This window comes from Cheilinus undulatus, linkage group 24 (genome assembly GCF_018320785.1).
Source record: "Cheilinus undulatus linkage group 24, ASM1832078v1, whole genome shotgun sequence".
NCBI classification, from domain to species: Eukaryota; Metazoa; Chordata; class Actinopteri; order Labriformes; family Labridae; genus Cheilinus; species Cheilinus undulatus.
Genome location: NC_054888.1, coordinates 21,731,932 through 21,759,418, shown reverse-complemented (window position 1 = coordinate 21,759,418; position 27,487 = coordinate 21,731,932). Strand labels below are relative to the sequence as shown.

Genomic DNA, 27,487 nt, shown 5'->3' with positions numbered 1-27,487 from the left:
AAGCTACATTAAAATCATAATGGTACTTTTATTTTGTAACCACACCGGAAGTCCTACCTATATTATTGAGTCTGACTCCGCTCCTCTCTCAGTGTAAACTCAGCAGGGTAATTTGAGTAAACGGGGGTCGACGGGGGAGGGGAATAAAACCCTCAGCAGTGACTCGGAGGTGTGGAAACATTTCACGGAGGACAGAAACGACGATCACACGTGGAGGAACAAACGGAGCTTCACCTCTGAGGAGAAACAGTAAAACTAGGAGAGGTTCTGGAGCAGCTGCCTGCTGTTTTTTGGGGAACACAAAATGCTACGACAAGAGCCAAATAGGTGACTTTTTTATAACTCTGTAATGTATTAATAAGGCAGGATAAAACTAGCCTGGAAAGTGGACTTAAAAGAGGAGCCATGGAAAACCCCTGGAGGAAGAGGAGGACACAGGCGGGGAGATGGAAGCTGTTGAGGAGCTCGTTGCTGCTTTGTTTATTCACCGGTGAGTTCGTAATTAACCGCTTTACTCGATGAAACAAAGAATTAGACTCTTCAGACTTGAGGAATAAATCTGGGAATTGGTTCAGAATCCGGTAAAAGTTAGTAAAAACTCACAGGGATGTCGAAAAAAATGACACGTCTAATTTAAGATACTTTTTCCTTTACATGTTGGCTGAAAACACGAAAACCGTTGGTAACTGCGCGCGCACCTTATGAGATAAATACGTGATGTCGAGATTAATTAAATCGTAAAGATACGTGTAGGCTAAAGCCTGTCAATAATATGAACGTTTGACACTTAAAACCTTTGTAAAAGTCAGAAAAACATGTTGAAATGCGTTAAAAGTTGGAGAAATATGATATAGAAATTTGTTTTATTTCATCAAGCATTAAAATAAACACGAAATTCGCTGCAAACTTAGCCTGCGACAATGAAAAGTCACAATAACATCTGTCAAATTAAGACAGTAAAGTGCGATAACTGAAAATAATCGTCATACTTAACTCAAATTTCAGTGTAATTTCCATTAAATTGGCACTGACTAATCCAATCATGGGTTTATTCTTACTGCATCCAGAAAGTTAAAATGCATTGAAAATACTGTTCAAAGGGTTAAATGTATGCCTGCTTTCTCAAAATAGGTCATTTTATCCAATTTGCTGCAATAAATTCAGACTTTTATGATGTTTTAATTGTCACAGTGTTTCGTGGTATGGAGCAAAACTAATCATATTGTATACTGACGCTGAATGGAAGTACACAGTACAAACATCTGTTTCTTTTTCAGAGAAATAACAAAGACAAAGTCATTTTTGAAGCCTGATTTATGTTGCTTTCACCAGTCAGGGATGCCCAGAGGATTGGCTGGACCCCTGAAAAACTTGAAAGAGTTTGCGCCCTCCCCAGTTGTTATTTATTGATAATGTCAATATCACCTTTTTCCAGTTTAGTTTCTTTTCACTAATTTTGCCACGTTTTGCAAATGTCTCCCCCTTCTTCTTGGCCAGTTTTGACTAATATTGCCATTTTTTCCCCCTTACCTCACAGTTTTTCCAATTTACGCCCATTCTAGTCACCTATTTTGACATTTATATCCTATTTTTGCTTCTTCTTACCAATTTTACTTGCATTTTCACTAATTTATGCCACCTTTTGCCCATGTTTGCCACTCCCCTTTTGACAGGTTTTGCCAATTTTCTACTGTTTTGCCACATTTTAAGTACATCAGTGGTTTCTCGAACACAAAAGCCTTCCAACATAGAATGCCTGGTTTCAGTTGTAATGCACAAATGAGTAGGAAATGTGGTGGTAGGACAGGTAACTGTCATAAATATCATACAGAGTAGTGTTTGGGTGGACAACAGCATAGATCACTATGACATAGACTAGATGCAGAAGCATCAACCAGGCTTAATTTAAAGGTAAATTTTGATGCAATCATTTTTATTAACAACCAGCTGCACAACGTCAACATGCACAAAAAGAAACCATCCATTCAAGCAAAAATGCACCTAAAATAGAGTAAAAAATAATTTTCCGGTATTGTTAGTGGTTCTTACTGTTTAAATATTTATTTTACCGAGCCTTTGGCCTGCATCAACTTATTTTTACAGCCAGATGAAGCCAGAAAAAGTGTAAACCACTACTGTAATGCAACATATCAATATAAATAACAATATCGTCATCAGATTGTAAACAAATATTATACTGGGTTTGAAACATATTGATTTATCTAAAAAAACTCAATACGTTTCCCTGCCTTAGGTTGTTACAAAACCAGAATTTTGAAAATCGTTGTAATACTAGTAATAATCAAACAATATTGATTTGATACCACAGCACAAACTGAAATCCTAGGCACCAGATGTCAAGCAATTTGTTGTTTGTGACGATCAAATTTGCCAGTTTCACCATTTCATTTGCATCTTTATTGAACCATTGATCATTTTAATAACAAAGCAGCATCCCAAAAAATGTACAAATTTCACAGCATTAAATCATAATTGGGCAATTTAGTGTGTAGAGGGGGAGACTCTAATCATAGATGTGTGATTTGATGCAAATTAGAAGTATCAGATAAGGGTTACAGTGACTTCCTTTGAAGTGGCGAAATGACAAATTGCTTGCCAATAAAGAAATGGCCCAATTGTGTCACTTCCTGTTGCCAGTAGGGGCGCTATATCAAAATGATGAAATTAACATTTGAATATGTAGAGGGGCAGCCCTTGATCCTACATGTGACATTTAAAGTCGATCAGATGTTTGGTATTAGAGTTGCACATGCTTCCTGTCTAATTGGCGAGATATTGAAATGCTCACCATCGCCAGTGAGACATCCTTCGATGAAACATGTCTGTGTTGTGGCCAATTATTGAGGTATTTCTTTCAAAATCAGAGCTCAGTGGGTTTAGCACATTAAGAGAAATGGATATATGACCAGTTTGTGTGACTTCCTGTTGCCAGTAGGGGGCGCTATGATGAGATGTTTGCATGTGTGTTCAGTGTGATACTGTTGTCTTGCAAGAAGGAGCAGAGGATCACAGAATATTGCTGACTAAAGTTAGAATAGGTTAAAGTCATTTGGCACCATCAAAAATGCCTTATTTTGAAATTGAGATTGTGGACTTCCTGTTGAAATATGGGCATGTGTCCAAGAGGCTTTTTTGTCAGTCTTCTGTTGACCCATATGCAGAAAAAATGTCATAAGCCTGGGCTGAAGGCCCCCAAATGAGCGACTCTTCTGACAGAAAAATGATGCATACAAGCTCCTAGCACCAGTTGGTGCTCAGGCCCTAGGCGCAGCCTAACTGCAAACTTTAATTTCTGCAGTACAGAGTGGTGGGGGGAAGGGGAACCCGCAGACTCAGGGCTGGAGTCGTGTGTGAAAAGCTGGTGGGTCAGGCGGTGGGGGAGTAAAGGACATGGTGCCATTGTCTCCCAGCGTGTGGAGAGACAGGAGCCAGGACCTCAGAGGACCACCCAGACAGAAAGAGTAGCACCAGAAGTCTGCTGCTGGGACCCTCCTGGAGGCATTAACATGGAAGTATTGCAGCTTTTATGCAGGGGGCGGTGTGTTTAATTAAAAACGTGGGCTGACTGTGACCTCTGAGAAGATGCACATCCATCAAAACCCACTTTGTGTACAGAAAGTCATTTAAGTGTGCTGAAATTTAAAGACTTTTCTGCAGGAATACTATTATGCGTAATCAATTGTATCCACTTTTTCTGTGGGAAAATCATTCTCCTGCTGTATTTGAAAGACAGCTCTGCTTTCTTTCTCTAATTTTCATCCACCCATTTTGTGAATCCATGCCAAGAACCGTGCACTCATGCCTCCAAGCGCACATCATTTCAGTATGAGTGATTGGTGAGAGAAAGCAGATCCACACAGCTTATTTTCTCTGCCATGTCCCTTATTTGAAGTGTTTTGCAAGACTCCAAACCTTCCAAATGACAGCGAGGAACCACAGCTCAAGAGAGGAAGAGCCTCCAGAGGAGAGAGTCTCATCGTGTGTTGGCAGCAGGTTGAGACGAGTACACAGAGAGGAGCAGCTGTGTGTACAGTTCCTTTGAATTTGGAGGCTTTGGCTGAGTAATCGAGGTCGGGGGGTAGAAAACCGTATTAATCATACACCCAAAGGCATGCAATTTATCCTGCAGGAACAGGCATAGTGAATGTAAAGTTATGATGCCTAATCATGAAGTGAGTTAGTCTTAATTTGACCCTGACTCAACCAAACATCGGCCTCGTTATGGTCATTTTAATGACCTTTCTCTCAGACAGTCCTTTGGATTGTGTTTTTCACTGTATCAACCTTATAATGTCTGTTTTTATTCAAATCCGGTCACTGGTGGTTCAGTTTCTTTACTACTTGAAAAACATCAGACAGGATTGTACCAAACTCCATTAAAAATTTGACATTTAATAGTTTTCTCGTCCTTTGAAGGAGCAGACCAGGTATAGAAAAGCATGGCGTTTTAAGGTTTTTACGACTCTGCATCAGGATTTTGTTATTTTGGCATACTTAATTCACATTAAGTAGGCCTTCCAGTGCCGGCTGCCGAGAAGCATCCCCACAGCATGATGCTGCCACCACCATGCTTCACAGTGGGGATGGTATGTTTGTGGTGATGTGCAGTGTTTTTCTCTTTGAAGATGCTTGGGGTGTGAAAAGAGATACAAGAGTGGCACAAATTGGCATAATGTGGCAAAATTTGGCTTAAAGTTGCAAGAAGATTGATTAAAGGGCAGTGAAAATGGTGAAAAGCAGTTAAATGTGGCAAAAGGGCCAAAATTCGTGCTGAAAAGCGGTAAATGAGTGGCATAAATTGGTAGCGAGGTAGCAAAACAAGGTTAAAATGTACAAAAAAGGGGGTTAAGCAGCAAATATGGGTCAAGAAAGGAAAAAAGTGACAAAATGGGCAGAGAAAAATCATAAAGAGTGTTTCAAAATTGGCAGCCTTCGTGGTAAAAAGGGTCAGAAATGAAAGAAAATAACTACAAGTGGAAAAAATTAATTTAATGTGGAAACAAATGGAATAAAAGTAGCAAAAATGGGTTAAAAGTGGCAGAAATCTGTGATAAATGGATGAAAAGTGGTAAACATTAGGGATGCAGGATATTGGATTTTTGCAGATATCCGATGTGCCGATACTTACAGATTCATTTTAGCCCATACCGATACAGATACTGATATTTAAATAGGCTTTTTGGACAAAAAATGTCAGCCCTGTTTGACACTTTAAGGTTTAAGGATGACCAAGGAAACTATTTTTAGTCCTTAAAAAACACTTTCAAGTTGAAAGAATGAGGATAAATAAAAAAAAAAACTTCACCTGACATAGGTCTGCTGGTTCAGACTAAAACTCCACTTATTTAGTATATATGGACAAAATTTACAGTCGATATGAAATACACAGGCAAAATATCAGCAGAAATTTTAAAACCTGCCGATACCGATAACAGACCGATAATATCCTGCATCCATAGTAAACATGGGTTAAAAAGTTTGTAAAAATATGTGGTGAAAAGAGGTTAAAGAGTGGCAAAAATTGTAAAGAGGCAAAAAAGGATAAGCTGTAATATGGGTTAAGAAAAGAAAAAAGTGGCAAAATGGGTGGTAAAAATATTGAAAAGCGGTTAAAAAGTGGCTAAGATGGGTTATAATTGGCAACAAGGGGCAGGAATGTGCAGCTGAAGTATTGAAAAGTGTTGAAAGTAGACAAAAATTTGCCACAAGTGGCAAAAATGTTTTAACGTGAAAGCAAATGTGGCAAAATCAGGGAAAACAGTGATGAAAAGAGGTTAAAAAGCAGCATGAATGAATAATAAGAACATAAGAAACCAATAATAGCTTATCCTGGTTTACACTTTTCAATAACCTATTCTCTGAGTTGCTTAGGGTGTTCTTTTGTCTTCATGGTGTAAGGGTAGCCAGGAATGCATATTAACCAGTAAGTGTACATTTGAGACACGTTTACTGCAGTCAGAGATTTCTAGTACCTCATTTTAACTAATTTGACCAACTAAATAAGGCCAAAATCAGTCTGAACAGCTGTGTTATCATAGGAAATGTGCTCACTGATCAGGCTGTGCTGTAGATTTGTCAGCCAGACTCGACTAGTTTGCATCTGGCAGTGTTTTGATCCGGCTGCAGCTGATTTGCTGCCTCAGTCTGTCTGAACATGGAAAACTAAATCAAGCACATTTGTTATCAACTTGAAGAAATTCTGCAGAGCTGTGACAGGACAACAGTCACTCCTTTGTTAGTTTTGTTCAATGCTGAATATCAGATTTAATAAAAAAGTTCATTTTTTTCTTAAGTCTTGCACCCCTTTCTCCTTGCTGAAAAGACTCAAAAACAACTCCAAAGCTTCCTGTCGCTGCTGTAGGTGGAGACTTATTTAAATCCCCTGGTGCTTTTTATTCCACTTCTTAATCCAACTGAGATTAAAAATCTTGATTATAATAAAACATGACAGCAGGAACAGGCTGGATTTATCAGAACAGAAGCCATGATCTCTGTGTGAGTTCACAGCAGAGTTCTTTTTTATTTTTACTTTTCCCCGGACTCTCCGCAGGTATTGATTGCTTCTTTTTAGAACAGGTAAGTGCTTCTCTGGCTCTCTTGGTCCATAATAAATCGACGGTCTTCACACTTTTAAATCTGCCTTTGAAGGTGTAAATACAGGCGGCTGGGAGGGATGTTCATGAAAGCTTTCGTTAAAGGTTCAAGTTGTTTTTTCACCTCAGTGAAGGTTAAGAAATTTCTCTCTGTATCTTGACCTAACTCAAGAGTTCCCGTATGGTCTTTTATTTGAATGAGTCTCCACTTGTGACTTCTTAGACACTAGAAATATCCAAGAACTTAAACCTCAGACCTTTTTGATAACCAAGTTCGTGTAGAAATAACTTTTTATGCCTAAATGCCAATGATAGCTAGGACCAGAAGCATTATGTATTTAAGTTAAAGGGGACTTACTCTACACTTTGCATATGTCCACTCTGACTTCAGGATCAACTCTATAGATTTTAGAGGTCAAAGGTCAAGTTTTAGGACCTCATGTGCATCCCTCGCTTGTGGAGGTGATGTTTTGATCACTGCTGTACTTTCACTGTCTGGTGTAGGCACCAGCTGGTAGTTTTCTTTCTTACTACTCCGTTTTTTATTTTTCTCAGGATTTTTCCACTCAAGCATTTTGAGATGTAGAGCTTTTAACCCCTCTGATGTCTTTCTGTTCTTTTTATTCTAGCGTCCTGAAGTTTATGACCGACTCCTGATTTTTGGCGCCACCCGCTTTAGCAGATTTTTTAACAGGATTTCTGTCTGTTTCAGGTGGTACTGAAGCCCAGTGTGAAGGCTGTATAGAGTACTGCTGTGATGGATCACCACCGTTCTGCTGCTCCTACTACGCCTACGTCGGAGACGTCCTCTCGTAAGTCTACGCACAACGAGCAGAATCAACTATCTCAGCTCTACACTTGATATCAGCTTCTGTATCATTAATTTTTCCCCTTTAAAATCGCTTTTGGAGTATATCCATCCAGCTCTAGTTCAGTTATCGCAAGGAAAATGTGTGACAATAATATAGAGACCTGCATGTATTATTCAGTGGTCAAAGGAGCTAGTGTGGTGTGCTTTACTTTCTTCAGGGTCAAGCTGAGATTCAGGCTTTTAAATCCATAACTGAACCTCTCTGCGATCACTATTAATGTCTAAATATAGCTGTTCACATCAGGAGCTCGCTTTGACAAATCACTTTGTTGTCAGGCGCCTTTGTGAAGATGAAATAGAGATGTATTCAAGGCTTCAGCGCAGCTGTCTGGACATTTAATGTCTTTGGATGGCAGGGAGTTTAAAGTGAGTCAAGTAAAGTGTTTTGGAGTTGGCATTTGTCCAGAAATATAAAAAGATGCCATGTTTACATCGTCATCTGGACACCATGTCATTCCTCCTAGGACTGTCATTCATCACGTAAAATCAGTATAAAACAGGGCATCACATGTTAGAGGTGTTTCTGCTTTCTTGCAGTAGGTGGTGCGTAAGCAAAAATATGTAAATAAACATTTGAATATGTAGAGGGGCAGACCCTGATCATACATGTGAGATTTGATACAAGTCAGAAGTCTCATATAAGAGTTACAGAGACTTCCTGTGAAATGGTGAGATGATGAATTGCTTGCCAATAAAGAAATGGCCCAATTGTTTCACTTCCTGTTGCCAGTAGGGGGGCTACATCAAACAATGAAATTAACCGTTGAATGAGTGGAGGGGCAGACCTTGATCTTACATGTGAAATTTGAAGGCAGTCAGATGTTTGGTATGAGAGTTGCACATACTTCTTGTCAAACTGGCGAGATATTGAAATGCTCACCATCGCCAGTGCAGCATCCTTCAATGAAACGTATCTGTGGTGTGGGCAATTATTGAGGCCTTTCTTTCAAGATCAGAGCTCGCTAGATTAGGCACAGTAAGGGGAATAAAGATATGATCGATTTTTGTCACTTCCTGTTGCCAGGAGGGGTGCTATGATGGGACGTTTGCATGAAGGCGTGTTCAGTGTGATACTGTTGTCTTGCAAGAGCAGAAGATCAGAGTATTGTTTACTAAAGTTATAATGGGTTGAAGCAAATGGCACCATCATAAATACCTTACTTTGAATTTGAGATGAAGCTTGTGGACTTCCTGTTTGGATTTGGGTATGGGTCCAAGAGGCTTTTTTGTAGGTCTTATGATAATTCATATGCAGACAAGAAATCATAAGCCTAGATTGAATGGTGTGCAGGGGCTAAGTATTTAAAGGGAAAATGCAGAAAATCAGAGGCAGAAATATACAACTGGTACAAGGGGGCGCTGTGACGGAGTAATAATATTGATGTATGAATGTATTCAGGATTAATGTGTGATCATCCCTGTAAAGTTTGATGATGATTGACATAAGTATTAAGAAATTGTAAGACATCATTGGTGTATTTTCAATGCAAAAAATGTACAAAAAAGTAGTTTAAGTTTGACCTCCTCTCACGGCCCAGCCCTACAGTGAAAACTCACAGTTTGTACTGCCTTAGATCTCCAGGTTGTCTAGAATGAGCAAAAAAATTCTGGAGACAATCGGATGAAATCCCTCGGAGTAGTTTGTTAAAACATGACGTGTGTGAATCGCCCAAAAACACCTAAATTTGACCTTTAGCTGTTTGTTGTGCATTTCCTTTACATTTTAGAGGATGTCTTATCATGATAAATATGTGTACCAATTTACATGGAAGTTGCTCTAACACAGTCCCATATCTCACATTTCCCCCTGCTTGATGGACTTGCATGATTCACCAAAGTAATACAAAAATCCAGAATTATTGCACACAACCCTAAAGCTTTGTTTCAGCCATGGTGGCGATGAGGTTCACATGAGGTTAAACTACTAACTCTCACAGCAGCTGTTTCATAACCTGTAACAAGAAACCCTTCAAAGCCACTGCTCTCTGACCTCTATCTGCTTTGACCAGGAGCAGCTGCTTTAACACTTTCACCTCTCTTCTCACTTCATTTAAAAGGCAGCAGTGTCAGGGCATGGGAGTGCCAAAGACAGAAAAAGCAGGAAAACCTTTGAATGCTTATTGCATGAGTAATATGATGACAGCTGTAAACTACCGGTTAATGCCAGGAAATATTATTATCCTCTATTGTGCATTTGTTTTAAACTTATTCGCCCTTCATGGATACTAAAGCAGAGTTGTCAAAGACAGGAGTAGAAGGTAGCGTTACTGGTTGATATGTTTTGTATTTGCATTAATATTCATGCTTTAGAAGTCTGAATAATTTGGCTGAATTTCCTCCTGAAAGTAGCCGTGTTCAATACTCCATGCTAACTTTCACTCTAAAGACGTAACAAACTCATTAATGATGCTTTTTGTTAATTTCACACACTCCTCTGCAGTGAACACACCACACACAGATCCCACAGATGCTGCGCTCCGTCTCGTGCCTGTTTCAGACAGCTGCCTCCACTCTCACTTCTCTGGGCGGCTCACGGTTTGTGTGTCTGTGTGTGCAGGGGCACGGCCATCTCCGGCATCGTGTTCGGCGTGGTGTTTCTGATGGGGGCGGTGGCGGCGCTGTTCCTGTGCGTTTGTATGTGCATGAAGAACGGGAGGGGAGCCAGAGTCGGCGTTTTCAGCACCTCCTACATCAACACTGTGACCCAGGGATACCCAGGTGGGTCTGGAGATATTACACAGACACATTTCACTTTGAAAGGAGTAGTTTGACTTTGTACCAGTTAAACTTTTACTAAGATGCTAAAAACTCATTGTTTAATTGATGTTTAAACTAAACAGGAGGCTTATAGGGGCTATTGTGGAGACAATGCATTAATGATCCATTTTGGGCTTTCTGATACTAAATGACTGCACTTAAAGTCCCTGTAAAGTGAAATCTAAACTTTGTGTCTTAACACTCTAGATCTGTCGGAATAAGGTTGATGTAAACATGTGTTAACACTGAGATCTATGTGTGGCTGATTTTTTGTTTTGGCTGTTAGAAAGTTGTTCACTCCTTTCCTAGCTGGGCAAATTATGAGCACATGACATCACCAGGGAATGACCCCATCCCCCTAATGTTATAAAATCACCACAGTTCATCTCAGTACAGTCTGTTGTGAGCTGATGTCATTGCCTTTATTGAAAGTCAACAGCCATGGTAGCCTACAGGCCATTAAAAGTACCATAATGGAGAGATTTGTTCCAGAAAACAGTAAATTTACCCCCCTTCCCGGCACAGAGCCAGGCTGCTGCACTGTGGCATTGTTTTTAAATCTGAAGGATTGTATAAAGTGGTGCAGGAATGAGTCCTAAAACATGGACGTGAGCTAGCATTTTACCACTTCCTGTCCCCTCGTCTGGACGTCTGTGGGACTTTTGACTGAATTTTCTGTTAAATGCTTGAAATAAGGTCAGTGGTGAACACAAGCCCAAGAGATTTTAATGTTTTATTTTCTAAAATACATCTGAAAAGACCTCACGTTTTAATTTTTACACTACAAACCAAAAGTTTGGAAGCAACTTCAAGCTTCTGTCCACAATGATTTTCTTAAGTGGCTTTCACACTGGTGATCTGATCCCAGATCTGAGTGCACTTGAGCCCAAAGTCTGGTTCGTTTTGGTGAGTTTGAATACAACGAACCTCACCCTGGGCGCGGGGCCACTTGGGGAGGTGGCTTAAGGCACGGTTCAAGTGGACTCTGAATGAGATATGTATGCAACCACAACCCGATATGGGAGAGAGCGTCATATCAGCTGTGACATCATAAAAACTAAACTTCTTTCCCTGACGTGGCAGTTTGTTCACTTTTTCCTCAATAATAGACGAAAATCAACAGAATCAAGTCAATAAACGCTCTGCTATGACTCGCCTTATGGATGAATGCAAGTTAGATTCAGTAAGATGAGATGTAAAGGCAATAAAAGCAGCCTGTCACCTCATAAACTGCTACATCTGCGCAGTGCGAGCAAATTTACTCCCCTGAGCTGCACGTGGATGTTTGGATACGAAGAGCGACATTGCTGACATCTTTAAAAAGTGTTTATAAAAACATCCAAGTTGGCAGGATGGACTTTTTGCTGGGTTAAAACATTCTTCGCTCAGGTTAGGGTTGCCATGGTAGCCTCTCCTCTCTCCTCCTTGGCAGGTTTGTAAACCAGCTACATGCACACTGCCACCTGCTGTATTGGATTGAGAACATACATAGTGGGCCCGGCATGGATTGTTGTTGCTAGTGTGAAAGCAAGCCAGCGGGGGGACGGGGAGGAATCGTGCCACAGTGCGGTTCGATACAACTGGGCCAAGTGTGAAAGCTCCCTTAAAAACCAGACTGACTTCTACGGATTCTGGGATGTATTGGGATGATATCGATTGATTGATTAATAATCCAATCAGATCATTAGAAAGTCAAAACATCGATTCTTCAAGCAACGCTTTTATTTTAAAATTCCCTGCCACCTATTGACGGTTTCCGCCAGGGCAGCATCCTAAACAAGCTAGCGTTAGTGGCAGTTGCTTAAAGTTAGCAGCTGAGGGAAAGAGGATTTTTACCCGTCTCGGCTTTATGAACACATTTCAGACAGAGATGACACCTGAGCAGGCCCCTTGCTTTATTTTGCTGACTACATTTTTAATTGTTTAAAACCGCCGTATGAGATTATTTATGGGGAAAAAGCACTCACTCACTCAGTTTAGCAGAAGTAGTGCGAGTGTTGTCTGATATAGACTCTACAGATAAACAGAAGGGGAAAAGTCTGCTGCTGCATGCCTCCTTTTATACACTGATTTTATGTCGCTGCTTTATGTTAGATTAATAATGAGAGATTACGCTGTCAGAACTCAGCGTGGTTCAAGTGGAACAGCTGTTCTCTTTATACCCCCCACCTCCTCACTCGGGATGAGGCCCATCACAAGAGCGTCCTTTCAAGTAAAACTTTGCTCTAGTCTAACCTCTCCATTGATCACAATTAAGGTTGCAGTAAATAAAAAAATATGTTAATTCATCACTGTAAGGTATGCCACAGATTTAACCTCATTTAAATCTCATAAAGTACCATACATAGAAATTACAAATGAACTATCTGCAACATTAATAGGCCCCTTTATTGAGTATGAAGGTCTGATATAGGGCAGAAATATCTGTTTAAGTCCACCTGTGTAAATAAGCTCAAGAAAATAAGAATTAAAATGTAAAAAACAGGCCAAAAATTTAAATCATAACAATAAAGGCCAGTAACTCGTAGTGCCACCTGTAATCAATCAACATGCTTATAATAATGCATCCTTTCCAGCGTGTTTGAAGGCTTGTTTCACTTTCCAGCTTACGGTGACACCTTATCTCCTGTCCTCAGGCGTGCAGATATGAAAAGAAAACACTGAAGAACAAAAATGAATAGGTATTATGTTACATGATACGCCTCGGCCTTGAGCGCCAATCCCAAGCAGACACAAAGACAGCGCTGCTCCTTTTCAACACGAGCCGACACTTTAACACAAGCTGATCCGCACACATCTCGTACCCACTACGTCCTACTTTTACCACATCCGTTTCATCCTGTGCCTGCTCACAGGGAAGGAAACTTCATTCCCACGTCGTCCTCTCAGGTACTTTAACTTCATGTCAGTTTCTTCTCTGTGACAGTCTCCAGCCTGCAGAAATGCTGTTTTTTATCTGGAGCTCATCATTTATTTATCACGTCTCGTTCTCCTCCGTGTATCGCCGCCTTGCTACGCTGGACTGGCAGTGTTCGCTCTGCCCTGCAGCTCTGATCATGTTTCATAAACATGACACACAAAGACATGTAATATGAATACAGATGTATGTAGCTACAGATATATGAATTAGTACCATGCTTCCACTGAGGTTTATAAGTATTCAGTGTGGATATTTTCCTGCTACACTGAAACAAAATTACAATATGCTCCAGTTTCAATTGAATTACAGTGCCTTAATGCTACACAAGTAAGTGAATCCTATCTGACACATTTTTAAGACCTTTTGCAGTATCTTTTCCTTGAAAGTTTTGATGATTTGAGATGCATGTAGTGCACAGAGAATCCCCCAGGGGGCAGAAGGAATGCCACATAGGAGCTTTGTACACACATCACTGATCTTGCACAAATGTGGATTTCTGGGGGATTTTTTTTACCAGACAATGCAAAAGTTCACGTTTTAATCTGACTTGATGCACATAATACAGGGTCTTAAATAGTCTTAAAATGCACATGTGAAATTTAAGGCCTTTGAAAAGTCTGATTTATACCAGTTGGAGGTCTTAATTTTAGAAGGCTTTGTTTTCTGGCCAACCTTACATGATTATCATCTTCTTCCAATGATTGCTGCTCAGATATTCTCCAGAATTCAAGGAGTTTAGATTTGGATGTTCTAAATTTTTTGGTGGACGACCTCCAGACACCTCACTGATTTTATATTGCTGACTGTGATTAAATCAAGTCTGTACTGTGGTAAAACACTTGTCCAATTCTCTAATATCGAGGCTACAGGGTTCCCAAATAAAAATCCATGCAGCCACCCTTATTTTGAGAAGCGGGGGGGGGGGGGTGTCACCTTTTTTTAAAGATACAAGTAGAGGGTGCTTCTACAAAGAAAAGTTGTGAACCACAGCTTTAAATCAACCAACTGTGGCATTGTTGGGTATATTCAGAGTGAAAATTGAAGTATCTATACCTTATTTCATCAGGGTTTTAACAGGAAAACTTGCTCATAGCTTTACTTTCCTAGTTGGTTTACATAAAAGTGGATCCATTTGGAAAAGAACCTCATTTAGAAATGTTAATTTTACAAGATTAGAGTTGTAACTGGTTTAATGTAAAGCCTATGGGTGGATGTTTTATTTTGGAAGGTGAAAGCAGCCAACTTCCTGCACTACAATGCGTAGTACAGGCTTTCACAATAAACCATCTTTATGAAAAGAATTAGCCAATAAAAATCAGCCATTACAACTTTACTCTTATAAAAATGAATTTTACCTGATCATTCTTGAATTAATGTAACACTCATAAATGTATTACTCCTATGTCCTTACTCCATAATGATCATATTTTACTACTTTATTCTTATAAAACGACAGCTTTACTCTTGTATTATAAGGATTTTCTTTGTTATTAATTTAAATTTTAATCCTAGTTTTACTACTTACTTCTTAACTGCATTCTTATAAATGTATGACTTTAACATGGTAGTATTTCAATTTTTTTCTCAGATTTTCTTGCTGCTGTGTGGCACTTATTCATTAAGGTAGATGCAAATAAAAAACTCAAAAAGGAAAAGTGTTGCTTTTATTTTTAAATCTGCATTTAACCTTTAACACAGTAAAGCTCCTCCAGTGAAGACTTATTGAAAACAATGGGATCATCAGCGTGAGCTTCTGCTGATGCAACCCTTCCCTCTTTAGAGTCAAGCTCTCCTTACTCCATTCATCTTCCTTTCATGCGGCTGCTTTGATGTTTCAGTGAATAATGGAGCCTCCCTTGGTGCCACAGATGCATTGTGGTCAATAAATGACTCTTTACTGCCATATTTTTCTACTTCTTCAAACCTTTTCCTCTGCAGGGTGCAGTGTCTGTGTTTGGCCACTAGAGGGCGGAACTGTCCCATGGAATTTACTAAAGAACTGAGGCCTGTTTCAGGGAAGTTTGCAGGAAGCTGCCGTGCAAATGCTCTTATTTCTTTATCTTTTCTGTGCACAGGTCCTCCTCCTCCGTACACCTTTGACTACGAGATGTACCCTCCACCTTTGCACCCGCCGCCTTACACTGCAACTCAGCCATCACCGGCCAACTACTCCCCACCTCCTCCTTACCCAGGCTGCACACGCAAGTGATCCAAAGAGCAGAAATCATCCAGCGGACACTTAAAGGAAGCCTGGTTTTACTTACCTGGAGATAGCTGCTGCTGCTAACAGGGTCAAAGACTGTTAAAGGGGCCTGAAGAAAAAAAGAAAAACAGCCCAGTGCAATATATCCCCCCAGGCTAGAAATGATGCATATGCAGGATGTAAATGTCACTGCATTCTCCTGCACGCCTCTTGAGTCTAGACTGAACGGTGCAGGGTGAAAAAGCACAATTTGTGAAGCGAAGAGAGCACCCACACATCCACGTCCTGGTAGACTAAACAGTTAGCATTCCTGCTCGCCTGTAGCCACTACTCCTTCCTCGCTAATAATATCCCAATATTCTCAGCCGTCCCCGCCTGTGCACATCAAAGGGACGGCGCCGCTTTGATGGAGGTAAGGACCAGTTTTGTTGGCGCGGAGAGGAGCCTAGCATCACTGGAGGAGAGGAGTCGTCTCAGGATACGATGCGGACTCTGCTTTTGTTGAAAGTTACACCACGGTTTTTTAAAAACTTGAGTTATGTAAGAAGAGACTCAGGTGGAAGGTGATGAATAGAGCTGCATCAGACACGGCGGTCGTGTGATGCAGAGACTTGAATTAAAATGCATCATGATACTGATTTAAGAGGGACTTGAAGTGACATGGGTTTTGTTACCTTACTTGAAACAATGCAAGAGTGAACTTTGGTTCAAATCAGGTTTAGCTGAACCAAACAGATTCTTCTGAAGTGGAAATAAGTGTCAAATGTGCTGCCTTTGGAGGATTATTTACAGCAGTGACACATTGTCACTATTGTTTGAATCACTGTTGTAGGCTGATAAAGGTTTAAAATGACAAGTTAAAAAGTGATATGATAAGGAATAGGGCCAGTTGTGACGAGCTGAGTACAGGTCTATGATGAGTCACTTTAACACTGAACTTCAACTCTTATCTCAGCTTTTTCCCTACTTTTATTTTGTTTTTTTTAATACTGACTTTTCCGTCAGAATGATAGCATCGGATTTTATTCCTAGAAATTTGAGTCGGACATTACAATTTGGTAGTTAATGTCACAGTTGAGACTTTTTTCTCACTTACAATCCTGACTTCTGCAAAATTAATACTGCTTTATTTGGATTTCAGACAGGGATGCACTGATTTAACTCTGATATCAGAGTCTCTAGGCTGAAAAACATTGCCCTTTATTTTGAAAGTCTCAAAACTAAGACTATAAATCAAAGATAAAACGATTGATATCAGTGCTGATACCAAGCCTAAGGACTCGTGTTTACAAAACAATGCCGATACTGTGCTTAACCCTTTGGCATCCCTTTTGACGACAACACAAATATGTCCCTAGAAGACATTTTCTCCACCTCAAATGCTAAAATTCATGATTTATATCATTTTTAAAAGAACTTTTGTTTTTATTTGTTCTGTTATCTCTTCCAGCTCTGATCATGACACAGCAAATCTTTGGTCATTGTCATGATTTTATGTGTTTTTAACCCTTTAAATGCCAATTTGTTCAATTTTCAATTCAGTAGAATGAGATATTTTTCATATAAAACATGCTAAGAGGATTTTTTTTTAAATTATTATCAAAGATGGTCATAAGTCATCAATTACCACCAACATCGAGTTTGGTGCATTTTTATATTTTTTGCAGTGTCCAGATTGGAAGAAAATTATGCACAAAATTATGCAAAAAGATTGATATTATGACCCCATTATATGGTTATATTCAGCATTTTTTGTTGTTGTTTCAAATTGGTTTATGTTTTTTGTAATCACCTCCAGTTCTAATCATGACATCATTTGAAATACCCGATACTCTAAACTTTTGACTTCCTGTTTGGAGATTTCTGATAAATGGGTATTGATGCGATTTGGCAGGGCCGGCACTGAACACAGACCTGCAGCTAACCCCAACGGAGCACGCTGGTTTGGCGCTTCAGAGATGCAATTTCTCATGCCTAACCTGCAAAACCCAAGTTTATATTCATATCAAATCCCACAGACATTTTAAAAATTTCTTTATGCCTTTATTTAAAAAATTCCACTGTAAGTGCGTCTTTTAAGTGCCCTACGGATACACACTTGGCCCAAAGGGGGTAATGGCGCCACCTATTGGTTAGTAGTAAAAATTGCAAGTCTAAGGTCCCCATTTAAAATTGCATCACAGATAATGGCGGTCTCAGTGATGCATGGCATTGCAAATCTGCAATCAAAATAAGCAATTATAATGGGTTTAAATGGGCACGTTTGGTCCCCAAAGGATACGTGAGTATTTTTCCTATGAACAGTACCAAACAGGTCAGTGTAATGATTTGGCTTGACCAAATGACCAAAAATAAACATCTTTATGCAGTTTCACGCCAATCACATCAACAGAACACAAATTGGTTCGAGAATTCTGAAACAGAATGCGAAGAATGTGCCTAGGTATATCTCAGGGCTAAAATCGCTCTGCAGCATATTAGCCTCTCAGTATGTTAACAAGTTGCTACAGTTGTTGCTAATATTCCCAGTTTTACACACTGCACCTCTAACGAATGCAGTGTAAATGGAGTATCCCCACTCCTCCACAGTCTCCATAGAGCATATTCGCTTCTAAATTCCCTTTCCTAGGATGTCAAATGCAACGTAAAGTACCCTAAGTACATTAGCGTATTGCTTTGTAACACACTGACCCCATCACTTCTAAAGATTAGAAATCAGACAACATTATCACGCTGTTTTCTCACCAGAGGTGATCATAAAATCTCGTCTCTTTTGGTTGTTAATTCTTACTTCCTGAAGCAGCAGAAGTTAAGCAACTGTGATACTAAAGGCTTATTTTAAGGTGACTTAAGACTAGTCTTACACATCTTTGTGTAGAACACAAGGGCGGTTATCTTTTGCTAAAAATGGGGGGGATAAATGAGAGTAGACTTGCTTGGCCTTGGCATTCTTTGCCATTAAAAGTTGTGTAAATATGAGGGTATAAATATCTGTATCAGCTAAGATGAGCTCTGAAATACTGGCATATCAGAGATCAATAAAAGCCCAACATCAGGCTTCCCTAATGGCTCTCCTGCACTAGAGCTTCCTCATACTCTTTCAAAAAAAGTGGTGTTCTACATTAAATGTGAAATGTACTTTTAACACAGCTGAACCGAGCTTCTGACGCCTTAAGTGCTCTGTGTAGGAAACCCGTTCAAATAAAATGTTTTAATGAGCTGATAGGTCTGTTGATTCTGCTTTTTGGCCAAAATCGAGCCTGCTTGAGAGCACCGTTGGACGGGGAGGAGGATTGACACAACCCTGGTCGTGCTCTGGATGACCTTGCATATTACCAGTGTCAACACCTTTAGGGTAGAGTAAGGGGCGGATGTGGCGAGTAAGCACAGCCAAGGGTACAGTCCGGGCAGGTAGCAGGGTTGCTACAAGCCCCTGGGCATGCTGTGGATGTCGCAAAGGGCCTCTGGTGGTCTCTGGGTGTATCCAAAGTTGTAAAGTCACGGACAACAGAAATGCCGTCGAGCTTGACCTTGGGTGACAAAGAAGTGTCGACATGCATCAGGATGGACTCTGGCTGCCTTACCCCCATATCCATCCCCCGGCTGAAGCACATCGGGCCCGTGATGAATTCTTAGCTAGTGCCCTACATGCCTGAAACTTCTGCACATGACTGTATTTTTACATTCTTCCAGTAAATACAGTTGAAAAGTTATGTGTTAACAGAAATTTTTACAGTTATAATTTAAAGCTACTGTCTGCCAACTCTGATATCATGTTCATATTGTGAATCCCTAAAAAGTAGGGCTGGACAATGCAGAATTTATGCCAGTTTATCCTGAAAATGTTACTAAAAAGTGGACCAGACTTCAAACTAGACACTGCTAATTATCAAGAGTGTGAGTCAGGAATGTGTAATGAAAATTGAACAATTTCAAAAATATAATAAAAAAATACAGTATTATTAAGTATACATATTTGTATAGTGTATCAGTGAATATCCAAATACAATTACTAGTATTTAATCCTGTTTTGGTGCATCCCTAGTCCTTTTCAGGTTCATGGAATCTGACTTAAAGTCAGAATTCTGACTTTAAAAATTAGAAATTAAGATTTTTTTGTTTGCTGAAATTCATCGAAGTTTCTTTATTTCACTTGGGATAATAATCATCTTCGTGTTTTAAGAAAAAATGAAAATCTTGTTTGTTGTCTTAATCAAATAGATACGTAACTTAATTCAGACAACAGCCCTGCTTTTTCACATTAACATGACAGTTAACGTTTAGTTTAAGGAAAAGCAAGGCATAGAATTTTAAATAAATAAAAATATGGCAACTCCCTGTGTTCAGATTTTTTTTTTTGTTTAGCGTATGTTCACAAGCAAAGAAAATATGACTGTAAAATTTTGTCTTGCCCAATAAAATTCACGTTTTATATCAGAATTTAACATTTTGGTGTGGCCCTCGTGGGTTTCTGTACTGATTCATGAGACGAGTACACCTGTGGAATTTAAATTCCTTTTTTTCTTGCCTGTTTGTTATTTTTTGTAAATTAAAGAACTGTAAAAAATATAAATAAATTTTAAAAAAGAATAAAATGTCTTTTCTTTTGATGTGTCCGCGTGCCTCGACCGTTAGAATGTGTTTTGGGGGAAATGTGCACGTGCCTGGTACATGTCGGCTAATGAGTGTCTGATAAATTGCTGTGTGTTGGTAGCAGATAAAAAGTGTGTGTCAGGCGGACAGCGTTCGTGTGTCTGCCTGTGAATGTTTGTGTGTTAATCCCACTCTGCCGTGGTCAGGTGATCCGGCGCTGAGCAGCTGTGCTGCCTCGGTATCGCTCACCATCAGACAACGGGAGTCACCGGCGCTGAACACTCAGGCTCTCTCTCACCCACGAAAACGTTAAAACCGTACGGAGAAACGCTGCCTACAGGAGCGTGGTGTCACTGAAACGACATGGGGGATCGAGTAGCTTTGCTGCTGCTGGCTTTAGCGGCTTCGGCTCTGGCTGCCGAGGTAAGAAAATCAGGTTTTTTTGTATGAGAATGTGTAGTATTTTCCACCATATTGACGCTCTCGGCTACAGCAGGCTAGCGTCAGTTAGCAGCCGTTAAACCGGAAGCTGCACTGTTTTACCTTTAGAATTAAAGCTTTGGATTTGGTCGTATGTTGCGAGAAAGCGATCGAAAAAAGGTAGATTGAAATTAAAACAATGTAATTTACTGTACTAATTTCAAAATTAGTTTATTTTTTTTTTAACTCTTTTCTATGAACGTGATTTAATTTACCCCCTCTTTTTGGATATATGATGACGCTCTTTTCAGTTAGGCTCATTTTTTTCGTTAATCTAATGTAAAAAAAAAAAAAAATCTCTAAAAGTAAAAGAATATAATTTAATCCACCGAAAACACACCAAAATGTTCCGTCTTTTAGGAAATTAACGAAGGCCCAAAGGCTGTAATGCAGGCGGCGTGTATTCCATTTTATTTTGAAGGCTTCGACCGGAAGTGTAGCATACAGCTAACATCTAGACACTGATTTTATACACTTGGATACGTTTGAACAAGCAAATGTTTGCAATTTAGTTAAATATTTCGTAACATTTACGATTTTAAACATCATTCGCGTTTCTTTTTTGACGTAAACGTACTATCTGGACGGAATACTAACCAAGTAAAGCATTTTTATGTGAAATCAAGCTGCTCCGATGCTTCGTATTGCGTTGTTTCATATGCAAAGTGCCCCTTTAAACCTGTGGGGACTGGTTTTTTGGGCTGTGTGGCCACCAAAACGATGTAAAACATCCGTTTTTATCATTTCAACCCCCAAAAGGCTTAAAAATTAACTCTACGTTTTTTTAAAAAATTGAATTACATATGTCAGCTTTGTATTTAGACGTAATACTGCGCAAATGACTGTTGTCAGAGCAGTTAAACACGCCTTTTTGGCTTTATATTGAGAGGTTTTAAAGGCGCTTTTCTAAGCGTAGTGAATACATGAAAAGCGTATTGTTTCATTTTCCATATCCCGAGGGCTAAAATAAGGGAGTGGGCGTGTTTGGGGAATTAAAATAAGTACATAAAACGTCTTACTTCCTCATAATAAAGACGTGAAGCCTTGTTAAGATGTTAAGCGGGGATAAATAAACCCGTGATGATGACATTATCATAAAATCCAAACATTCGTGACGTTTTCCCACATATTTCAGTCAGTAGGTAGAGAGGAGAATAGAGAAGTAAGATGGCGGCGGTGCACTGCAGCATTTATGGAGAGGGTCGGGAAACTGGAAAGCCAACAGGAGCTTTGACTATCATTGTTGCTTTTTCAGCTCTTTTGTCAGTCGTCGTCTGGTTTTAGTGTAATAATAGTGACATTTTTAAACATTTACAATGTCTTCACAGTTGGCGTAGTGCCACAAAACCGCTGCCCATCCATTTTTAAAGCCTCTTTGCCTGAAATATCGCTTTGTGATTTACACTGGAAAAAGATGGCTATTTTTAGCACTCAGTTTTGTGTTAATTTGACAGTAAAATGAGCGAATTCCCCTTTTTAAAAGCCAAATTCAGCCACTGTAAAACTACATTTGTTACTGAAATGTCGTGACATTATCATCTGGGTAATTTCCACTGCTTTGCCTCAGTTCCTTTTTCAGTATAAGCTACTATGAGGTGTTTTGATAGTTTCCCCAATTCAAGCGAAACAGGGTTTTTTCCTTATTTGAATATGACCGGCATCTTTCTATATGGAGAAAACCATCTGATGTGGCTTTGTTAAGAGGTTTATAACACCCAGCTGTAACCACCTCATTGTTTCAGATTGGATTTACAGTTGTGGTTGTGCAGCAGCTGCAGGTCAATATTGTCTCTAAGATCTCTTGTAACAATTACAGCTTGAATGCATGATAAATATGTTACTGCTAACAAGTCAATAGTGCCAGACAATGGCTATTATGCTCCTTTTAGGCCTCCTGTTCCTGCTGTCTCGGCCCTCTCTGCTCCTTTCTTCGTCTCCAGTTGAATCAGGTGGATTGTGGCAGCTGACCTTGGATGTTTCCTGCACGTAGGCTGTAATCAGCGTACTGGAAATGAATAGTTTGGGCCTCTCAGAAAGCAAAGCTTTGGCTTTGTTCATAATCCATTGCTTAGATTACTTAAAATAATCTTTACCCTTGGAGTCTCGTGTTTGCATTATGATCTTCAAAGGAAAGAACGATGAAAGAGATAGAAGAAGTAGTTTTAATTTTAAAACAAGCAAGATTAAGTCGGACTTGAAAATGAGATGTTTAAGTTTTTGATCTTGTTGGAGCTTATTTATAGCCTTCACACACTTTAAACACACCGCTCTAGGAAGCTGCTTTCTCTGACCGGCCCTCAGTGCGGAGCGTGGGAGTTGGATGCCAGCCTTTGTGTGTTTGTAAATCCTTGGGAAATGGCTCTTGGATGGGTGCTGGCCGTCTGTTTGTGTGCATACTGCAGTCTTTGAGCTCGGGGCGGACCGGCCCTCTCCTCTTATTAGCGAGTTTAATGCCATTATGCCTGTTGGCATTGCCAGTGTTTCTCTCTGGCACCTTCCCTGCTGCTCACGCTGCAGTTTCAAGTCTTGGATGCAGAAATCCACCCAACACTTATTTATCTGCCCCTTCTTTCCATTTTCTAATTTTACTTTTATTGTTGCTACTTTCGTCTGCTTGGCCTGTAAACTTCTGCTGCAGTTTGTAATTCACATTTTACAGAATGGCCTTTGAAAACCAGTGTAGAGAGGGTTTGAGCTGTAGCTGTAGCCTCTGACGTCTGCTAGAAAACAGCAGGATTTTATGCATAACAGACCCAGTAATCATTATCCTAAATGTCTGACTCAAGCACTGTTTTCTGGTGAGAACAGGCTCACGTTGAGCAATTGCTTTCTCAATCTTGTGATTTATTTCTGGTCAAACTTGCGTCATAAAAGGGAAGTGTCTGTATTAGACATATCTAATAATGAGTACTGATTCAGTTAAGTGATAAAGTGATGGGCAGAAAATGTCAGAGAGCTTGAGTGAACATACTTACATATTATTAGGATTACGGAGGAGGAAAAAAGCAGGGATAGAGAGCAAGATGAGGATGATGAGGTGAGGAAAAGAGGGGTAGATGTAAGATAGGATAAGGTAGGAGAAGAAAGCAGGGATGGAGAACAAGATGGAGGGGAAGAAAGCAGGGACAGAGAGCAAGATGAGGAAGATGAGAAGAAAGTAGGGACAGAGAGCAAGATGAGGAAGATGAGAAGAAAGCAGGGACAGAGAGCAAGATGAGAAGAAAGCAGGGACAGAGAGCAAGATGAGGAAGATGAGAAGAAAGCAGGGACAGAGAGCAAGATGAGGAAGATGAGAAGAAAGCAGGGACAGAGAGCAAGATGAGGAAGATGAGAAGAAAGCAGGGACAGAGAGCAAGATGGAGGAGAAGAAAGAAGGGACAGAGAGCAAGATGGAGGAGAAGAAAGAAGGGACAGAGAGCAAGATGGAGGAGGAGAAAGAAGGGACAGAGAGCAAGATGGAGGAGGAGAAAGCAGGGACGGAGAGCAAGATGAGGAAGATGAGGAGAGGAAAGAAGGGATGGAGAGCAAGATGTGGAAGATGAGGGAGGAGAAAGCAGGGACAGAGAGCAAGATGAGGATGATGAAGAAAGCAGGGACAGAGAGCAAGATGTTGATGACGTAGGAAAAGAAAGCAGGGATAGAGAGCAAGATATGGATGACATAGGAAAAGAAAGCAGGGATAGAGAGCAAGATGGATAACAAGAAAATGAGGACAGACAGCAGGATGGAGGTGGAGAAAGCAGGGACAGAGCAAGATGAACATTATGAAGAAGAAAGGAGGGATAGAGAGCAAGAAAACGAGAATGATGGAGGCAGAGAAAAGAGGGACGGAGAGCAAGATGGGATGAGGTAGGAGAATTAAGCAGGGACAGAGAGCAAGATTTGGATGACGTAGGAAAAGAAAGCAGGGATAGAGGGTAAGATGAAGATGATGGAGGAGGAGAAAGCAGGGATAAAGAGCAGGATGAGGACGTTGGAAGAGAAGAAAGCTGAGATAGAGAGCAAGATGATGACGGATGCAGAGCAAGATGAGAGATCTTACCCAGGATTTTTGAGGTAATCTCGTTAAAGCGTCAGATGTGTTCACTTCATGAAATGGCGTCAGTATTCAACCAAATAAAAATGTGTTAATTTACAAAGGCTACTTTATTTGATCTTTGATAAATATCGATGGACTTGACAAGTCTTTAGTCTTTCCCATATAAAACCAGCCATGTTGAACAGACTAGAGCACCTGATGGAAACGTGACTTTTCTCAGTTTTAACTGTGCCTTTCAGTTCCCTCACCAGTAATCCCCTGGAGGATCTGCACCTCTGAGGTTGTCCAGTACTACGCACTGATGTTTGCTAAATACAAAGATGGCACTGAGATTGCTTCACAAAATGCAATGGATGTTTAAACATCATGTTGGTGTAATCACTGCTGCAGCAAACTGCAGTCTGTCTGAATTTGTCTAAAATGTTTTTATTTTTAATTGAATTTTTTAAATTACATCCACTGTGATTTAATTTGAATCACAGCTCTGTATGTTAATTGTCTTTTGTACCAAAATACCCATAAGTATTGGCGTGATCCAAAGCAAAAATTCCCTGGTATTTCCAGCTTTAGCGATGTTTTGGAGTGAGTAGAATCACATGGACATAATGAGCATTTTAACATCTTAATTTGGGTGCTTTCATGCTGTCAAAGTCATTTCCTGTGCTTTTATGGTTGTATAATTTTGCAACAGCACTGAATCAGAACTTGCAACAGTAAGAATAGGAGAAGTGGTGGCAGTCGTACCGTCCCTCTAGGAATAAATGTGTTTGTCATGCTCTTCCTGTGCCTGTCATTCCTAATCTCAGTAAACAGTGGATATTATCATACAACAGCACTGGATGTCCTCTTCATAATGAAACATGAAAGGATTTGTCCCTGTTTTTTGTTTCTCTGTCATTTTCCTTTTGTCATAATCCCTCATTTCCAACCAAAGACTTGGCTATAAATATTCCCAGCTCCAACGGCGCACATTGTCCACGTCCGTCGTGTCAACAGCAACAACGAACGACACAGCAACGCTGCCAATTAATGTCCCCCCGTGTTTCCCCCTCTGTCTGTCCTGGAGAAAAGAATTCCTGACCTTTTGATACTGTTGTTTCTGTTGTCATGGTGCCTGGAAGCGAGGATGGCGCTGATGTGTTTGCTGTCTTTATAATGAAACTCCAGGATCCAGGAGTGACGTGAATCAGCTGTTTTTGAACACTGAAGATGGTTTTCTTGTGCTTGTTTCAAACGTGTCCACCTCCTTCTTGGGTTTGTGATGTTTTTCTCCTTCTGTAAGGCAGCCCCCCCCCCCCCCCACCCCCATCGAAACATGTCAGGAATCTCGTAGTGCTCATATCGGTGGTAACAGGCCGCTGCATCACTCAAAGGCCTGCTTTGTGCACTGCAACCTGGCCTCTGAATGAGATACTGTGGATGAATGCAACAAGGTTTGATTAGATCACAGAAGCATCAGATAGCAGGAGAACCGGGGTTTCCTCTCCTGTTAACAGGAGAGAACATTTTCATTTACAGTGAAGATCTGAGAGAGGAGGGGTCGCACCTTATGGTACTGGTAGCTCCAAATCATGGACACAGAAAAAACAAAACACACGAAGAAGAAAACTAACTACAGGTGCAGTCACAGAGGACCGGTGAGACCTGCAGACCTATTCTTCCTATCGCCAACTTCTTCACTGTTTTTAAAAGTCTCTAAATATAAAAGCAGAGCAGGATGACTCTAATACATTTAAAGGCCATACGCGTGTATGCATAAGTATACAAGTGTGTATTTAGGTGCTCTGCTTAGTCTCTATCACATCCTGTGTTTGCATGAGCTTTTGTTTGGTCCTTCACTGATGAACAGAGTCATGAGTTTGCACAGGTGATATACCCCTTAAGGGAGGTTGTGCACATTTTACACACTTTTCATTCTTCATTGTTTGATAATTTTGGCTGTGTTCATGTTTATGGCATGAATTTAGGCAAGATAGTGTATTTCTATGTGATCTTGTTATTTCCTTCTCACCTACAACAGTAAGTCTAAAATACACTGTTTATAAGAAAAGTTACTCTCAAGCTGTTAAAGGCAAAAAATGCCCCATTGAAACCCATTCAAACTGACATTTATAATCTCACTTCCATTAAAGGTGCAGTGTGTAGAACTGAATATCCACATCTAGAAGTGGGTTCTAGATTGCATTTCTCTGCTGGAAACTGTGGAAACCAGTTGAATTTAATGTGTATTTGTAATGTGAATACAATACAATACAATACAATAACTTTATTTATCCTTTTTCCTCTATGTTACCATGGAAACGTAAAAATCCAAGATGGTGGCCTCCATGGAGGGGACACTCCCTATGTATGAATTAAAGGTTTATTCTGAGTTGTTTTTTTTTTGTTTTTTTTTCAAAATAGCTATTTTTGAATTTAGATGACTAAACACTTATTTAAATAGACCGTCTTCGAAATATTTTGCTTTATTTTACCAAGTTTGTTCGGCTAAATGCTACCAGGCTAAATATTACACACTGCACCTTTAAAGCACAGTACATGCATTTTATTAAATCTGAAGGTCAGTCTGGGCTTTTGCCTTGGAATTGATTATTTTTACTACTCCCCACCAGATGGCACCATTTTGACCATATTTGGCATATGGGGAAAAACATGCTAAACATGCAAAATATGATAATGCATAAAAATCAATGTTGCTACTAATCATTGACATATGCCAGGCTGTAATAATCAATACAAAAAATACCTTTGCATGTAGATTTTTTTAATGGAAAAAATAGTGGCTTTATGACAAAAAGACAAGCATTCAAGAGTTAAAAATTTTTAAAATTTTTAAAAAATGAATGAATATTTGATACCAATAAATAGGTTAGTCATAGGTGAGAAATAATTAGCCTAATGAAAGTCGCTTAAAATATTGTTTTATATTTTGTATAGCTACCATATGAAAGCACATTTTTTGTGTGAAGCAGCTCAAGAGTCAGTATTGACATTGCACAAAAAATGATAA

General features: G+C 39.8%; 2 protein-coding genes across 3 annotated transcripts in view; both read left to right on the top strand.

Annotated features, from left to right (window-relative positions):
• Positions 1 to 178: 178 nt before the first annotated feature.
• On the top strand, positions 179 to 19,781 carry cyyr1 (cysteine/tyrosine-rich 1). The gene is made up of 4 exons (XM_041781526.1): positions 179 to 490; positions 7,327 to 7,426; positions 10,043 to 10,203; positions 15,238 to 19,781. Exons 1-4 carry the CDS (start codon positions 406 to 408, stop codon positions 15,369 to 15,371), a joined length of 480 nt encoding a protein of 159 aa, XP_041637460.1. The 5' UTR covers positions 179 to 405; the 3' UTR covers positions 15,372 to 19,781.
• Positions 19,782 to 20,185: 404 nt separating this feature from the next.
• The window catches only part of appa (amyloid beta (A4) precursor protein a), an 85,872-nt gene continuing 78,570 nt past the window's right edge, over positions 20,186 to 27,487 (top strand). Inside the window, exon 1 of one of the 2 annotated variants that reach the window (XM_041781548.1) lies at positions 20,186 to 20,381. In XM_041781548.1, the coding sequence (XP_041637482.1) occupies positions 20,322 to 20,381 (60 nt within the window). In that variant the 5' untranslated portion in view covers positions 20,186 to 20,321. The remainder of the gene's footprint in view (positions 20,382 to 27,487) is intronic. The other variant, XM_041781547.1, reaches the window with a different exon arrangement.

Coding starts and splice junctions, on each gene's coding strand:
- cyyr1 (XM_041781526.1), top strand. CDS start 406: ATGGAAAACCCCTGGAGGAAGAGGAGGACACAGGCGGGGAGATGGAAG. Junction 7,427..10,042: donor TACGTCGGAGACGTCCTCTC/GTAAGTCTACGC, acceptor CTGTGTGTGCAG/GGGCACGGCCATCTCCGGCA. Junction 10,204..15,237: donor TGTGACCCAGGGATACCCAG/GTGGGTCTGGAG, acceptor TTCTGTGCACAG/GTCCTCCTCCTCCGTACACC.